Source organism: Haplochromis burtoni, unplaced genomic scaffold (genome assembly GCF_018398535.1).
Source record: "Haplochromis burtoni strain Fernald_Lab_line unplaced genomic scaffold, NCSU_Asbu1 Contig_323, whole genome shotgun sequence".
Lineage (NCBI taxonomy): Eukaryota > Metazoa > Chordata > Actinopteri > Cichliformes > Cichlidae > Haplochromis > Haplochromis burtoni.
In genome coordinates this window covers 397,499-414,748 of record NW_024582684.1, presented here as the reverse complement: position 1 = coordinate 414,748, position 17,250 = coordinate 397,499, and the positions used below count along the sequence as shown (strand labels likewise).

The 17,250-nt window shown below is 41.2% G+C and overlaps 2 protein-coding genes across 13 annotated transcripts in view; one reads left to right on the top strand and one right to left on the bottom strand.

Moving 5' to 3' along the window:
- Positions 1-1,010, bottom strand: part of adgrl3.1 (adhesion G protein-coupled receptor L3.1) — a gene marked incomplete at its 3' end in the record, with an annotated part of 130,819 nt that extends 129,809 nt beyond the window's left edge. For all 10 annotated transcript variants that reach the window (XM_014339944.2, XM_014339947.2, XM_014339948.2 and 7 more), the window contains 1 exon segment: positions 295-1,010.
- Positions 1,011-2,125: 1,115 nt separating this feature from the next.
- The window catches only part of si:dkey-92j12.5 (multiple PDZ domain protein), a 51,386-nt gene continuing 36,261 nt past the window's right edge, over positions 2,126-17,250 (top strand). For 2 of the 3 annotated variants that reach the window (XM_005941858.3, XM_005941857.3), the window contains exons 1-18: positions 2,126-2,631; positions 3,372-3,465; positions 4,169-4,335; positions 5,580-5,795; positions 6,100-6,168; positions 6,336-6,458; positions 6,904-6,987; positions 7,138-7,245; positions 7,978-8,080; positions 8,191-8,282; positions 8,387-8,600; positions 8,917-8,991; positions 9,572-9,651; positions 9,883-10,029; positions 12,802-12,987; positions 13,163-13,324; positions 13,781-13,990; positions 15,804-15,974. In XM_005941858.3, coding sequence (XP_005941920.1) covers positions 3,453-3,465; positions 4,169-4,335; positions 5,580-5,795; positions 6,100-6,168; positions 6,336-6,458; positions 6,904-6,987; positions 7,138-7,245; positions 7,978-8,080; positions 8,191-8,282; positions 8,387-8,600; positions 8,917-8,991; positions 9,572-9,651; positions 9,883-10,029; positions 12,802-12,987; positions 13,163-13,324; positions 13,781-13,990; positions 15,804-15,974 — 2,220 coding nt within the window. In that variant the 5' untranslated portion in view covers positions 2,126-2,631; positions 3,372-3,452. The remainder of the gene's footprint in view (positions 2,632-3,371; positions 3,466-4,168; positions 4,336-5,579; positions 5,796-6,099; positions 6,169-6,335; positions 6,459-6,903; positions 6,988-7,137; positions 7,246-7,977; positions 8,081-8,190; positions 8,283-8,386; positions 8,601-8,916; positions 8,992-9,571; positions 9,652-9,882; positions 10,030-12,801; positions 12,988-13,162; positions 13,325-13,780; positions 13,991-15,803; positions 15,975-17,250) is intronic. The other variant, XM_005941859.3, reaches the window with a different exon arrangement.

Genomic DNA, 17,250 nt, shown 5'->3' with positions numbered 1-17,250 from the left:
GCCTTAGCGACGTCTCACATCCTAGCGACGCCCATGCAGCCACTAGCCTCTGGACCATCATCTGTACAAATGCTGGCACTATATTACATTTTACCCAATCGTCCATTAAGGCCAGTTTCCGCTCCCCGTAAGTACAATAATGGCAGGCCACATTCCCATGGGCACCAGTAACATCCAAAGTCAGCGCTTTCGGAGCAATTCAGTGACACGGTTTGACATAAAGCCAAGACGTTTACCAGTAATGTCTGGAAAAAATTCCCATCATTTGTGTCGGTACACAGAGCGGGCTCTTACCTTATCGCCAGTCGCAGCAGTATAGGCGCATGTATAGCTTACACATCCAGCGCAGAGAAGAGTCGGGAATAACCTTTCTCCTTCTTCTCCTTCTTTGCTCTATACAGTCACCAGAACGCAATTCTTGTGTACAAACGTATCTTCCTAGTCGATAAATTTCAGTGGTTGGTTTGTGCCTCGACTCCGGCTCTAGTTAATTCTCGCGGCTGCAGAACGACATTGGCAAGTGTTCCTGAAAGAGGGTATCGAAATAAAGAAGCCGAGGGTGTAACAAACCAATAGCTGCGTGCTTAGTATCCCGATCAGAGCTCGCACAGTAGGAGGTATCACGTCCGTCAGTCCGTCCAAACGCACTGAGTCCAGCGGAGCGCCGGAGGAGGACAGAGGCGTATCTCTGTCTCTCCCTCTCTCTATCCGTCTGTCTGTATCCCTTCCTCCCTCCCTCCCTCTCTCTTTTTATCTTTCTCGGCTGCCTTTATGTTCTTAGTGACTTCTGCTGAAGTCCACGGGCGCAGAGCGCAGTGGAGCAGAGGACCGTGGTCGGCGCAGAGAGAGAGAGGGGTCAGAAATGACAAACCAATTTGGAGGCGCGGTGAATGCTCGGCTGATCAGAGCGCAGCCCGGCGCGAGGAGCGTTGCGTTGCAGGCGGGCGGGGAGCAGGGTGGATGGAGGGCTGGGGAGAGGGTGATGATTCTTGCCTTGGGGATGCAGGGAGAGAAATGGGGAGACGAGAACTAGGGTGTGCAGTGGAAAACAAGGAACTGGATCTGGCTCCTAAATCTCTGGACCTAGAGCTCCATCTGCCGTGTGAGAACACGTAAGCGTTCCCACAAATTCCACATTGTTAGCTAATCAAGAGGGACAAGGGGGGAAACCACAGGGCTGGTTTCGGTTAATCGCACCATGGAACCCATTAAATGATTTTGCTACGGTGACCTGCAGAAGTTATCCATATGCCTACAGAAAGTCAGACTATGAGTTGAGGGGCTGTTTTACAGATCAATCCGAACGGGTTTTCCCTGTAGCGGAAAACCTGACATTTTTTGGCACAGCAAAAACTTATTAAAACGTATTAAACTCCAAATAAATTTGTAAATTTATTTAATTTTTAAAAACATTTCTTAATTGAATCAAATATAGTTAATGTCCACGGCCTACTTCACCACAAGGCGTATAGGCCCACATAAACGTAAACTGGTTTACAACAACGTCAACCATCATTTTCTCAAAAGGGTTTACTCTAAAAAGCATGCGCCCTACTGAAATGTGCTGAAAGCAACAACAGAAGATTCTTTGCAAAAGGAAAAGTAGTAGCATAATAATGTAAATCCATCAATAAATTAAGGTAACATTAAATTAAAATAACGCATTATCGTAACTTTTCTATATGAATGAAAAGCGCGACAGAACAGCTACGAGATGAAAGCGTGGTTAAAGTATTAAAGTAGATACTAGGTTTGGGGGAAAGCCTGTGGTTTGATTCTTCTAACAAATGTACTGTATGTAACATCATGATGTTATTAATAAGCGTGTGATAACGATTTCAAGTTCCCCATAAACAGTTTCACGTAGCCTACAGGGACAGCAAACAGATACTGAGGGTCTTGATATGATGATAGGAAGTCAAAAGGAGGAAAACGCCGTTTCCGGTCATTTTTGGCGAGATCTCCAATTGGATCTGTTAAAAATTGAAATAATGTAAAGGCTTTTTAAAAACAGCCTCACATACATCCAAAAATGTAACTGAGGCCACACACCGCTTTGTTTCTGCGATGCCAAAAAAGTTGGAAACTACAGTGTTGTATTTGAAAATCCTGTTATGTCATATAATGTCAATCATGACTTTATAATTAAACAAAAAATTAAAACGTGTTAGCTTGTGTAAAATCTTCATCTTAGAGGTAACTATAGGCTAAATCTGTCAAAGAAAGTCTAATAAAGCTAATAGCGTAGAAAGTAGCAGAAACCATAAATACTCACATTTATACTGAGTGGCTAACTTAATTACTTCCCACCTGTGGCTACGGGATTACTGATGGCTAGCTCTTTATCAGTAGGGATGAGCCCTCTGCGCCTGAAGATCAGAGGGTGTGACATGCGCACTGCACGGAGCGCTCACAAGCTGCGGACACAATGCAGGAAAATAAAGCCCAGAGCTCGCTTCTTGACATTTCCCCGTCTCTCAATAAGCTGTTATGACTTATTCCATTAGGACAGACTAATTTTTTTCTACTCGACAAAGGCAAATCTGTCCCGTGTACTCTCGAAAGTGGTGTGTGTGCTGTGCTTGGAGCTCAGTGGGGACCTGTTGATCGTCCACAGGCGCTGCAATGGAGGTGAGATGAACCTTTCTGCACATGGCGTTTCAGTGCTATGGATAAGAAATTTAAAAATAAATAAATAAATAGAAATTACCAGTGTGCTCGATTAAACATCAGGTGAACTGCTAATGGGGACGTGTAATTCTACTGTAAACCATTAATCTCTAATATATTTTAGTAATATTTGGAAGCTGTCAGCATTGCTTTAATATCAGCAGGGACAAGCTAAAGATTTAATTACCCTGCCGTGAAGGGTATGTATTACTGCGCATACCCCTCTTGCCTATCAATGGCTTCTAATTAGATTTAAGATGAGTCGTTGTCATTTCTAGTCGATCGTTTTGCAAATCAAATCATGCCACTGGCATCATGCTTCGAAGCCATACAGACTGCCCCCCTCCTCCCCTCCTCAAGTCAGAATGATGGAGGCTATGTGTCGCTGTTAATTAGCATCATTGGTTGATAAAGCCTTTTGGAAAAGATTTAAATCCCGCTAAAGAGCATTAGGTGACAAGCAAGGCGCTTGCAAGCAAGCATGGCACGGGCCTACAAGACATAGGGTAAAAACGATACATGCTGCTAAACAGGTGTAAAAAGACACAATGAAGTAATATTACATTGTTACAGGATTCATAATTCTCTAAACTTTATTAAAATCATCTTATGTTTTCATCCCTTTCAGTTTCATTAAAAATGTGAAAAGGAACACATTAAAAAAATCTGCACAATCACCTTTGTTTTTATTCATCTTGCAGTTGTCAAACAGACAAGTATGACATTTAACTGAGGGAAGAAGCGGGAGGAAATCTTCACTCATACCGATCTGTGAGGCAACGATGGAAATCATAGGTAAGTGAATTCAAACAGCTGAAAATGTAGAGCACTCTCAGTTACCGCTGTCAGACTGCACACCACTGCCGTCATTAAGCTCTTACAATTAAGGTGTCAGGCATGTCTGCCTCAGCCAGACAGTAAGGGAACAGTTACACGTGCAGGTGGCGAAAGAACTCACAATCTGGTCAGTAGTCAAAACTTTGCGGTGAAGAGTTACGGGGTTTTAACCTTCTGCCAAGTACAATTACTGCAGTTGTGGCTTGTGGTCATCAGCTGCTACTCAGCTAAATAAACAAGGGCAGTATGACCTGATGAAACGCTTCATCGTTCGCTCTGCGGTGAAGTCGAACGCCTCCTTTAGTATGATGAAGTATAGGTTTTTGTTGTTTGTGTGTGCGTGTGTAACCACTTTAATTCAGTTTCTGCCTCCATATCAAGCCACAGATTTTAAATCAAAATAACTCACACAGGCAGCCTTGGTTCATAGATTTTTCTTTTCAGACAAGCACTCAAACCTCGAAAGCACAGTTGTTTTTATTGTTTACTCTTTTGCTTTCCCACCGGTACTAGTAAGTGTTGACATTTAATAGCTTAATATCAAATACCTGGCTTTGTGTCACGGTCTCAGCAGCTGCCACAGCATGCGAAAACTAATGCAAAGCCAAATGGGATAAATCCTGTTTCTGAATGACACAAATAATCTACAATTTCTTCGCAGATACCCAGTGTGCCTTGGCGGCGGTGGAGAGACTGCAAGCCAAATTGAAGGAAAGAGGAGAGGCCCCCACTCAGGAGAAGCTGTCCCTGCTGAAGACTGTCCTGCAGAGCCCACTGTTCCTTCATATACTGACCTTACAGCAAGCTCAACAGAAGCCTGCGGCGAAGGTATAGCGAAAAGCCAGAATGTGTGGGCGTTTGGTACATTTGAATGGTGAGGAAGGAGCCCGGAATCATTCCCAAAATACTGAATGCAGGAACCAGACTGGATGAGTAATCAGCTTACCTAAGCTTACCACTAAAGCCCTGAGAAAGAGGGAGAGAGGGGAGGAGGAGGGAAGAAGTGGATATATCAGGTTGAAGAGTTTACAGAAGTCGTCTGTAACATTGTCATAAGTTTTGAGCTGATGTGTGTGTCTGTTTGTGTGTGTGTGTGTTTGAGTTCTGAGGTATACAGCTCTGGATGCCACTCATCCAAGAGTTTTTATGCGTACAATCCTGCACTTCCACGGTGCATGTATCTGCGTACTCATTTGGTGTCTACCAGTTGTGACATCCTCTAATAGGCAAAGTTTAAACACACAGGGAATATTAGATTACCATGTGGTTTGGGCTTGTAGCGTTCTGGCATCTTTGCATTCTGGGAAGTGCGGCACTGGAGTGTGTCAAAGATCTCTAGATATTTTTAACAGGACAGACGCTGACATGGTTTTTATTAGTTGAGATTCTTTACACATTTCTTTTTTTATGCATAGCATTTGGAATGTGAGGGTAAAGTTTCCTGTTGGTATGGTTTTTTTTATAGCGTTCTCTCTTTAACGCTCTTTCTGCCATTTCAACAGGTGTCAAAATTGTTAGGATAGAATACAAATCACAAATAGGCACCCACTGAAACTTGCTTTTAAACTCTGAAACTGAAAACGTTGCAGACAAAAGAGAACACTTTTGTGGTTATGTGGTATTGAAAAGAAGCCTTTATCTCAGATCCTTAAGTTTCCACTCTGCAATCTTTTCCCTCTCTGCTCCATTTTACATCTTTCTGTATTTTTTCCCTTTCAGTTAACACACATTAACCCCACCCCCACCCAACCCATTCTTCTCTCTCCCCTCTTCTCCTTCTCACATCTTTCTCCATTGTCTCACATTGGCCTCCTTTCTCAATTGCTCTATGCTTTTTGATTTGCCTCCATCGCTCTCTTACCATCATCCTGTTCCTCTCTGACTGCACGTCTCCATTCTTCAATTTGTGTCAACCCCGTCACCCATCTTCCTGTCACCCATCTTTTTTTCCTTCTTTCCCTTGTATCCTTCTCTTATATATCCTCTCTCCATGCACTCCACCCAATCCATCTCTTCTGTTGCTTCATGCATTCAATTTAAACTCTTCCTTCCTGTTGTGTAAATCTAAACAGGGGAAGGGCATTTCCAAGTCCGTGTCCATGAACTGTGGCCCATGCCAGGGTGAAGCACTGGGCACAAAGACGCTGAGCCACAGCGACTCGTACACATGGGCCGTGGAGAACAGAAGGCCCAGCTCTGCCAGGGACGGCAGCATCTCCTCTCATGGCTCACAGGAGCTGTCCTTCTCAGACATCTACCCAGATAACTATGTTCCAACTGAATCTCAGGTATATAAAAATAGCCACGATAAAAGAGAGGTCATTCAGGAGTAGTTTAGTATTAGGGAGTCTTTTATTTTCAACATGCACAGACTACGAATCAATCAAATGATTTCTTTTATTCTGTTGTAAAAAGGAGCACATTACTATTTGAAATGTCACATTTCACATTACAGAATATCTCTTTGCATTTTGTAAGTCAGGCCCAGTTGGCAATCATCAAATGAGAGTCTTATCTGATCATAAGAAGACTTATCAGTTCACTTAATATAATTCCAGTTTGCTTTTATTTAACACACGGCATTTCTTTTAGTACTGCACTCCACCTCGGATCTCCCGTACCATGTCCATGGGGAGAAACCTTTCTGCTTTTGCACACGAGGTACAGAAAGCCTTGTATATAATATTTATGTATCTCTTATGTATGTAAAAAATAACTGAATGAAACACCTAATACTCTTCTCCTTTTTCAAGCATTTAATGACAAATTATTTATTCACTCCCCCTTTTCTGTCTCCCTCCCACTTATTGTAACCTTTGCCCTGTTAGAGGCGTCATGTGGAGATGATAGAGCTGACCAATGATGGGAAAGGACTTGGTTTTGGCATCATAGGAGGACGGAGCACAGGGGTCATGGTCAAGACCATTCTCCCTGGAGGAGCTGCTGGAAGGGTAAGTGTGCCTGCGACTGAATCACATAGCTAAAGTTTACATAGCCATTTACACAAAAAAATCCTTTTTCTTTCCTGTCTTGTTTTTATTTTCACCATTACTTAGATGAAAAGACTAATCAAATGGAGAGTCAAGCTTTGGTTAGCCTACTCATAATTCAAGTCACTGAACTGGAAAGAAGCACAGAAAGAACCATAAATACCACCTTGCAGTTGTATGCAAACACATACAACTGCAAGGTATAAAAAGATTAGAAAGACGAGAAGCAGAGGGGAATGCTAGCTTGTTCGATAATACAATGAATCCTCTTATGATCAATTAATGAATTATTAGTCCTCTCGTTTATCTAATTTGTACACAAATAAAATGGTTCAATCAGCGCAGTGTTGGAATGATGTTTTTTAGCCAAGCATTGTTATCAAAACAAGTTTCTTTTGCTCATCAGGATAAGCGCCTGCACAGCGGAGATCAGATCCTGCGCATTGGCGATACGGATTTGGCGGGCATGAACAGCGAGCAGGTGGCACAGGTGAGGCGTGATTTCAAATTATAATAACGCTTTGTGAAATTGGTGATTAAATCATTGCTTAATCTGTTTTTGCGGTTTCACTGTTTTCCCTGTTTGAGAATAGGTGGCTTTTAACTGTTCATCTTATTCATTTATGCTCGCCTGGCCTAGGTGCTGCGAAATGCTGGTACCAGGGTGAAATTGCTCATTGCCCGGGATGGTCCTAAGGACAACCACTGTTCCTCCCCTGTCTTCAACCAGGAAAACCTGGATGGCGTGGTGGGTGTATATGTGTGTGTATGTGTGCCTGTGGAAGAGAAGGGGTGGGAGGGGAGGGGTATCAAAAAATATTACAGTGTAATTCAAATCTAATTGATTACTCAGTGATTTAAATGGGGAATCAAATATCTTTATGCATCTGTGCCAGCGAAGCTGATGTTGTTTGGATATTCTGTCCCATCTTCCTTTAGTACAAGGAAGACCTGAATAGGTATATATTAGATGCAATGGTCAAAGGGCAGTTTCTCCGTGTCTTCTCATGTCCATCCCAAATTGATGATTGTAATGTGTTCGTAAAATCTGTAATTTCTTTACGTCATGCACGAATTTTTATTATTCAATTATGAACCGATTTAAAATAGGTATAGCTCAAAAATTCATATGCTAATTATGACAAAATATCACTCACATGTGCAATGGGGTAAAATGATGATGAGATTAGAATTTATTACCAATGGACCACAAGTGAACGTCACTTTGATATAAAAATGTTCTTTGAAAACACTTTTCCTTTCTGCTGTGCTGTAACTTAGGAACAGAAGATGAGGTTGTGACCGTATCGTGACACTAATCTTTGGTGCCCACCTATTAAACTCCTTTAAATATCACGCTATATATTAGGCTGTATAAGTCTGGACAGACGTGGTTGCAAATGTCATCTTGACTGGTTGGTGAAGGCATACAACTGCAAGGTGGTAATTATGTTTTTTTTTCTTCTGGACTTCTTTTCAGGTCAGTGACTTGAATGATGACTATGAGTTCAGTGTGCAGTTCACTAAGAACAATCGGGGCCTGGGATTCAGCATCTCTAGCTATGTAGGTGACCTAAACTCAGGTAAGTTTCATCTTTATCCAATAAAAAATAAAATACAGTGCCACAATTATGCAATCAGTTCTCAGTTTCATATCAGATTTTATATATTTCATATATTGTTCTTTCCTCAGTATACAGTGCTGGCGTGATGGTGAAGAGCATAGTAAAAGGCAGCACTGCTGATCAAGATGGACGCATACACATTGGAGACATCATCTTGTCTGTGAGTTTCTCTTTCTCTCTCTTTTAACCTACACTGCCATTAAATCTACTTGTAGTTGTGTACATCTATACTACTCCATCCACATCTTTTGTCACCTGACTCAGGTCGATGGGGTGAGCCTGCAGGGCTGCAGTGAACAGCGTGCCATGGAAGTGCTGAGGAGGACAGGTCCATTGGTCAGACTTAGGTTGCTGAGAAAAGCCGTCCGTCTTAGTAACATCCTGCCTCCAGTTCCTCCTCTGCAGCGCCTCCGACACTCCCACAGCTTCCATGAAGGGAATCCCTACAAATGGGGCCTCAACAAGATTCAAGAGACAGGTGATTTGTGAAGGGGAAACACATTGGTTCAGTGGTGTCACGGTCAAATCATTTTTGTTGTACCCGAGAAACTCAAGAACGTGTTGATTATTAATCTATAATTCAAAGGATCATTGATTCACTGGTGCTACCTTCATAGTTGAGTTAAACTGTGTCCTAATTAACTTTGTAATATTGGATCGGAGTATGATATTGAATATCTGTACTGATGTTGAGCTTGCTTGCTTGATTGCTGGGGAAAAACAGACCTTTTCTTTTGTGTGTTTGTGTGTTATGTCTGTTTGGATCCCTGCACGTGTGCTAAAACGTCTCCCAGGCATTTGCTCTCTGCGTGAAATCTCCAGGAGAGCAGCATACGCCAGCAGACGACCCAGACACGATTCCAAAAACGGTAAGCTCCGCTTCCCATACTGCACTGCAGTCTGGAACTAGATCATGGGACTTGGTGTGATATGCTGATTGGACTCAGGGAACAGCAATGTGCCAGTGAAGCGTGCTCTTTGATGGGAGTCTATTTATAGTATTGTGCAATCATGTGTTTATCCAACTCATTCAGCTAATTCCAGATGATTTGTCTCTCACCCCGCCTGCATATATGGCTTTATTTAGACAAGAATTTTTGGGCTTGATTAGAGAGCACAGTTAAATAAGCCCTGATTGCTGTGAGGCTTTATTAGATGAATGAGAAAACATTGGTTTGCCAAGAAATCACAAGATGGTGGATGTGAATATGCACATCCTATGTGCCTGAGCTGTGGGTGTATGTTGATATCCTGCCTTGCCACAAGTAGAAGGATGCTGTCATCTCTCTATAATACAGCCAAGTGGATTCTTTCATATAGGATCCCATTATTTATTGATTGGGTCATCTGGGGGCTTGAGGTGATTTGAATTGGTGTGTATGTGCCTGGGTTCATATATCTCTACACATGTGGGGTGAGGCAGATTTTCTGTATGTGCACATTTTACAGATGTGAAACTGACTCCAGCTGAGGAGGAAAACCTGAGAAAGAGGTGGCAGCAAGCAGTGGGACCGCGATATGAAGTGGTTGTAAGTGTCACTGTAATGCTGACTAACTGTCACCTGACTAAATTTAATATATAAACATGTGTTTTTACATTTGTGAATATTTGTGCATCAGTATACAGAAAAACAACCATTGAAAAATCACAGTTTTTTGACGGAACAATGCTCAAACGTCTTCTCCGTCAGACTTAGCTTTAAACGTAGCTTTCTTTGTTTTTTGTTTTCTTGCCATTTATTTTCCACAATCTCCACCAGGTTTGCCAGCTGGAGCGATTCAGTGAGACAAGCGGTCTGGGCATCAGTCTGGAGGCTCGGGCAGGGCATCACTATCTGTGTTCCATCTTACCCGAGGGGCCCGTCGGCCAAAGTGGCAAGATCTTCATAGAAGACCAGATATTAGAGGTAACTCTGATACTTCAGGCCCTTTCAGCCTCCATATGTGGAACTCATCATTTTCTCATTTGATAACAATATGAGATTATGCAAACCAGGTTATAGTACGATCTGTGTGGAACTGATTGATTTGTCACGGCTGTGAGTTATTTCTGGATTACTTATTATATAAGGTTCCATCATTGATATGTTTTCATATCATATGGTTTCATACCACAGATAATCTTCCATTTTTAAATATAGTATGACCAAATGATTGATCTTGACAACCATTTTCCCACTGACTTCTGTTGGTCAGGAAGTATTTTGAAACCATATCTATCACCACTTAGTGACCCTCATATAGAATGCAGGCTTTAGGCCCTTCTCCAATGGTTTAATTTTTCAAACCTGTAAGCTATGTCCATGTTTTTTCTGGCTTTTCTTCTGGCTTGTGATTGTCTCTAAGCTCTGCATAGCTTTAGCCAGTTATTTCTTTAAAATGTCCACGTTGGGCTGGGTGAAGGTGATTCAAGTGTCTGATTAGGTCGTTTGCCACTTTGCAAAGACACAAAGCTGGCAAATTTTTTGTGAAGAGCTGCTACATTAATGACATGTTGGAGTGCACCTGTGAGTGTGCACGCTCATTTACATGTGCTACTGTTGACATAGTGCACATAAAATGGATGGGCTTGTGATTAAACATACATGAGGCTGACCAGCCAATCGCCAGTCAGAACAGAGAGCACAGTAAATGTAGTGTTTTTAGCTTTAGTTATGCACATGCACTATTGGACTTTATACCTGGAGTGAGAGGTATATGTCATTTTCTGTGGAGTTTGAATGTTTTCCACTTGTTTGCACAGATTTTCTCCTGCCATGCAAACACATGCTAGGTTAGTGTTGCTCGTTTGGGCCCAAGCACTAACAAAAGAAATTCTTAATCTTTAGAGTTTGACTTCCCTTTTAAAGATTAATAAAGTGGTAATGATAACATACACTCACCAGCTGTTTTATAAGGTCACGGTGTGTAGTACGGGTGTAGTGAATTGCATTACTTTTAAAAGTGTTTTCTGAATTAGGAATACCACCACCTTCTTATATGGTCGCTATGGCTCAGCTAGATTGGAGAGAAGCGACACAGAACCAGATGTTGTCAGTTTCACTAAGGATATTTATTGCTCGACCACAAGATATAAGAATCAATAATGACTTGGAAACAAACTACAGGGACAACATGGCCTGTAGGTGTTTCCAGATCAGCAAAAGAAAATAGAAAGTAAACACAATCAACTCTCTGCCCAAAACCACATCTTTTTCTCTAATGTCTCTAAACAAAAGGACAACTAAAGTGTGTGTGTGTGTGTGTGTGTGTGTGTGTGTGTGTGTGTGTGTGTGTGTGTGTGTGTGTGTGTGTGTGTGTGTGAGAAACATGTCTCAGCCTCAGGCAGTAACAAGCACCTTGAACATTAACTGTAACTAGTATCTGCATCCAACCTTAAACGGTATCATTCGAGTTTCTGCTTGTAGCATACATAAACCAAATCAAAAGGCATTGAAGGCCACCTGCTCACATTATACTGCTTTTCAAATCTAAAACAAATACTTCAGCAACCACGTAAATCCCCTTATTGCTGGGTTGGACTGGCAGGCTCCTGTCCAATCAGCAGCGTGTGCAGCCCGGCACTAGACCAACACTAGTATCAGTGCCACAGTGTTTTTCACTGTCAGCTGCTGCCACTTGCATTTTATCCTCATCAGGTTACTGCAAAATACATCAATTAAAAAAAGCATGTATTAAATGTAAGCTACAGTAGTCAAGAAGGATTTCAGCAATGCCATCCGTTAAGAAATATGAAGAAATGTTTAAACGACGGGCCTACACTGGCTAGAATCTAATAAATATAACTTATTAACTCCTTTCTCCTTAAGATAAATTTCACAGTCTAAATTTACTACATGTTGCCATGGTAAAACATGCCATAAGACCTTCACTGATGAGGGTTTTTTGTTTTTGTCTTTCATTACTCACACACCCACATAAATCTGGATCAACATAGTCAGAGTTGATTGATCAGCTGCCTGAAACTTTTGAGTTTCCCATCTCAGGGTTAATTAACTCAGACTTCGACTTGGGGAAACCTGCAATCTGGAACAAATTGGGGGGAAAGGGAAACGCATTAAAAAAAAGAAAAAAGGAATGAATCTAGGAATTAAAACGAAAATGTAAACCCAAACACGGCATATCCACTTCTCAGGGGACAGGTCCCCTCACATGTATCACTCATTATGATGAGGAGTCGGATGAACTCTTGGATGAATTATAGCTGCTTTACACTGCTTTATAGACACACTCCAGATTGTCTTTCATATCTTTGTGGGGACAAACCGACATCTGTGACGCAGCTCGACCCTTTGATCTCCTTCCCATGGCTTAAGTGATGCCAAAGCCATTGTTCATCTCTGTTTTTAAATGAGCTTCACCCGGTTGGGTTATTGCTTCCAGCTTTAATTGTTTCTGCTGTGACTCGATGTACTGCAGCCAGCAATTTCTCCTTGATTCACAAAATAGAAATTTCAGCCAAGTATGCTCACACACATGCACAGAGAAACGCAGTTAGGGATATACACAGCCAGCTCTTTATGGGAAAACATTTTCACACACAGCAGCTTTAACCTTGGGTACACAGCACAGTAAAGAGCACATTTTTTTAAAAGCTACAAACACAACTCAACCAATCCCTGACTTCGAGAACATGTATTTTTGAAATAATTTGTAATTTTTATGTATCTTGCTGGCAGGTGAATGGAATTCCTCTTATCGGAGAGACGCACAAGGAGGTGGTCAGTATTTTGAAGGAGCTGCCAGTGCACGTATACCTTGTGTGCGCTCGCATTATACTCCCTTCAGTTCCCAACAGTGATGAGGAAGACGATGATGATGTCTGTCTCAGCCTGAAAGAGCTGCTGGCTGGGTTCAATGATAAGGTAGGGACAGCCTGAAGAGGCGGTAAACTGAGAGGAGTAGATTTAATATTGAAATCCTTTAACTTGAAAACAGCATGAATAACAGTAGATCAGCATGGAAAAAGAAACTGATGTGCTCTACAGCTGTAAATCATTCTACATTTTCTGCTGTCTCTCTTCTTTCCGTTTGTTCCAGTTGGACCAGGGTTGTGTCATTCCCTGTCCTACAGCTGAGGACATCACCAAGCGTGGCGTGCCCCCTATGTCACCTCCTTTGGCCATGTGGGAGAGAGAGGCTCAGGTGGTCGAGCTGGAGAAAGGAGAGTCGGGCCTGGGCTTCAGTATCCTGGACTATCAGGTCAGAGACATGCCTCTGAGCCTTTCTACAAATAGAACTGGCTGTAATAGGCTGCAGTCTAAGAATATCAGTGTTCGAGTTTCTCAGTGAATACTAAGAAAATGGAGGAATTGACTTCTGTATTCTGTAGGGAAGATTTTTGTATTTTGTGTTTTTGTGCTCTAAATCACCAACACGTTGAAGTGCCCTGACGGTTTCTATTTAAATGTTAGATAATGAAACCTTTTTACACAACAAAAAATCAATCCTTTCAAAAGCTTTCAAGCTATAAAGGAAAAACAACTGTAGCTGGTTTCCCTTCTGTGAAGCTAACCAATGCTTTTGCTTTTCATGTGTTAATTAAGCCCTCGTCACTTTGTTTACCTGCATTCACGCCTCATCTTCTCATTTTTCTAGTTTAACTTTAATTTTCTATGCATATTTGAGCAAATCTTTCTTCTTTCGGTTTAAATCTAGGATCCAGAAGATGCTTCTAAAACAGTTCTGGTAATCCGGTCTTTGGTGCCTGGAGGTGTAGCCGATCGGGACGGTCGCCTCCTTCCTGGGGACCGGCTCATGTTTGTCAATGAAACTGACCTAGAAGGCTCCAGCCTGGATTATGCTGTGCATGTCCTAAAGTCCACAGGCTATGGCCCTGTCCACATTGGTGTTGCCAAACCTCTGCCGGTATGTGCAGATAAATCATGAGGATTTATGATTTTTATTACTGTACAGCATACATAAAAATTCAAGTACACCCCTTTGCCCTGTAAAACAGTAAATGATTAATGAAATATAGGCTTTTTAATCTTAATTATATTTAAAAGCAAACCAACTGAAAAGACTACAAACTGCAAACTTAGTGAAAGAAAAGTGTGATCATTTTGAGCAAGCTGATTATATATATGATTTAAACATAAAGCTAAAAGCAGGAGCAAGGTTAAATACTACCTGCCAAAACTAAAGCTTTTTGAGTTTAATCCTGGGTTAAAATGTCCAGTTCAACATGACACTGCATGGAAAGAAATAGTCTGTTCTCAGGATTGCCACATATTTGCGCACAAGTTGTGTTTGTGCCCAGGACGATATACCAAACATAATAAAAATATGCAAAATAAGTAAAACACCTAACTAAGGTTTTACTGTTGGGCCTCTCAAAGTAGTAATATTGGAAGCAATATTGGAAGATTTTAAAATTTTGATTGCTAAAAATGTTTAGTAATATTGCATTGGAGCTAACTTGTATGCTGTGATAAAGTCAAAAGCAAACTGTGTATGAATAAACGGCTTATTAGATCGTCACCTACAGCTAATCCTGCAAATACTTTATTATACATTATTTATCATAATGGTCCAAGTATATGGAAGTTTACCAGACAGTGTGCCATGTAAGATGTTACCTTCCATAATAAATGGTATGGTACATCTTACATGGCATATACACAAAAGTATTGGGCCACCTACACATTATGGCTAATTTATATTCAGAGTCTTTAGTGTAGCCTACACAGGTGGCTGTATGTTTGTGTACGATGGTCCATTATACGTTAAGTGAAGGTACCAATCATAATCGTTGCATGCTGCATCCACGCATGGTGTATTTACATTTTTAGAGAGGATTTTAGGAGGTTTGTGGTTGTGATGTACTTACATAGATTAAACACAGAAGCATCACACCTACAGGAGCCACTTGACCATGGAAACCCATGCCATGAAGCTTCCAGCACGTAGTTTTTGTGCTGATGTTAATGAACAAGGTGGTTTGGAAATCTGACATTTCTAAATCAGCTGAACCTTGGTGACTTTTACACAATATGAGTCTCAGCACCTGGCAAAGCAACTCTGTAACTGTATATAGTGTTCCACTTTGCAGTAATACCACTTCCAGTTGATCGTGGAATAGCTAGGATAGCACAAAATTCACAAACTGACTTGTTGCAATGGTGGCATCTCATTACAGTTCCACGCTCAAATTCATTGAGCTCTTTACGTTCTCAAATGTTTGCGAGGCTGCTGCATGGTTAGGTGCTTGTATTCTGAGTCGTATTCATTATCACACATTGCACATTCAAAACATACTTTCAGTTCAAAAGATATTTTATTTTACTGTTATGACTTCATTAAATCTTTATCAGTTTGGCAATGTATGATAAAATGTATTATAATTTACAGAGATATGCAAGATCATTACTTGCATGTGTGTTTTCTCTTAATAAGCACTTTATGTCTTCTCCTTTTTGTTGTGGACTGTGGCTTAGTAACAAGGAAGAGAGAATCTAGTTACAGGCCTTCTGAATTTTTAATGCTGCTGAGAGATAAACACAATGCTCGACCACTCTACAGATGGACAGAAGGGGAGAGGAGTACAGGGTGTCTAATTTATAGTCACCCCCTTTAGCCTGTTTGCTTCGATGCAAATTTACTTTTAAAGCAACACAGCTACTTTGGCCTTTATTTTTTCAAAGTCCTAAATTTCAACTTTTGAATATTGTATTCTCAGCTGGAACTGTGCGGTGGCTTAACTCCCATCTCAGAGAGGAGCACACGGGCTTCCTGCGACGACAATGACAGCCACACTCAGGTCAGCCTGGTAGCTGAAGCAGCCGAGGCTAACGTCAACGCCACCGCTTCAAACTCAGAGGACAACAGCACCAGTCAGCTGTGTTACACGGTATGTTCAGCTAGACAAAACTAGCACCAGTCATAAAATGATATTTCTGCCATTGGACAGTACTTGATAAATGCTTTTTGCACACTTTATGGGGTAGAAAAATAATAGAGAGGTAGAGTTTGTCTATATTTGGGGTATTTGCACATTTATTTATTTGTCAGCAGAAAGCAGAAGAGGTTGTCTGGTTATTATGTGTTTGGATTAAATGCAATTTTAAATAAAATTTAAAATGTGTTATTTGGTCCTTGATCTTAATAATATTTTGTATAATCATAAGCAAAATCCTTTCAGGATGCTTGTCAATAAGTATTTGCATACTTGCAGTATTTGCATAGTATTTGCATATTTGCAGTGACACATACAGTGAAACTGCGGTGGTCTGGATCTGTAATCTGTCACAGAGGAAACATTGCTCATTACCATGCAAACCTGAGATTCTGTGGGTAGCCATTTTAGTTGCTCTGAAGGAGATTACCATGTCAGTGTGTGTTCGCTTCATTCACATTCTATAGTGGGGAGATTAGACCTGGCTGTATCAGTATTACTGGGTTGGGGATAGAGAAAAGTACTCGGTGTCACAGAGTTGTTCCTGCATTGTGGCCGCAGCTCAGTCCTATTGAGCTGGCCTTTTGTGCTCTACTTTGCTTAATTACCAACAATTGCCTCTCAATGAAAAGTGCTTACTGCTTGCACAGCTTTGGCACATGGTCGAACACAAGGACATAGAGTTTTGTCTCAGGCTCACGCATACACACAAGAGACTTGGAGCAAGTGTCAGTGTTTTCATCAAAGATGGGCTTGTTGCAAAAGGTAGCCTCAGAACTTCAGTGCTGCTTTTACTTTATGTAAAGATTCAAAGAAGATGTCTTTGTTGCCGTTTTTCTTTGTGAAGTGCCCAAGGGGACATTAAAACTCGAACTTTCTGCGTGTTTTACATTTAAGAGTAACTCCAAAGGCCTCAACCACAGAGAGTTACAGTAATAGCTCTTTGAAATAATTACTGTGTCATACAAGAATGCTGGTAGTGGTAATGATAATTTCACATTTCAGTGCCAGGTTATCTTTGCAACACAATTCCTTGTTGAAGTCTTGATGGTGTTGGCTGTGAAGGGTCCATTTCATTTCTTCTCAGACACCACTGTCAGGTTGACATCGGTTCTTAGTGATATTAAGTGTCTTTACTGAACTGAGTCCCATTAAAGATGCTGCATAAAGATGCTGCTGGCTGGGGTCTTCACTAAGATCTTCAACACTTCACTGTCCCAGTCCTGCATCC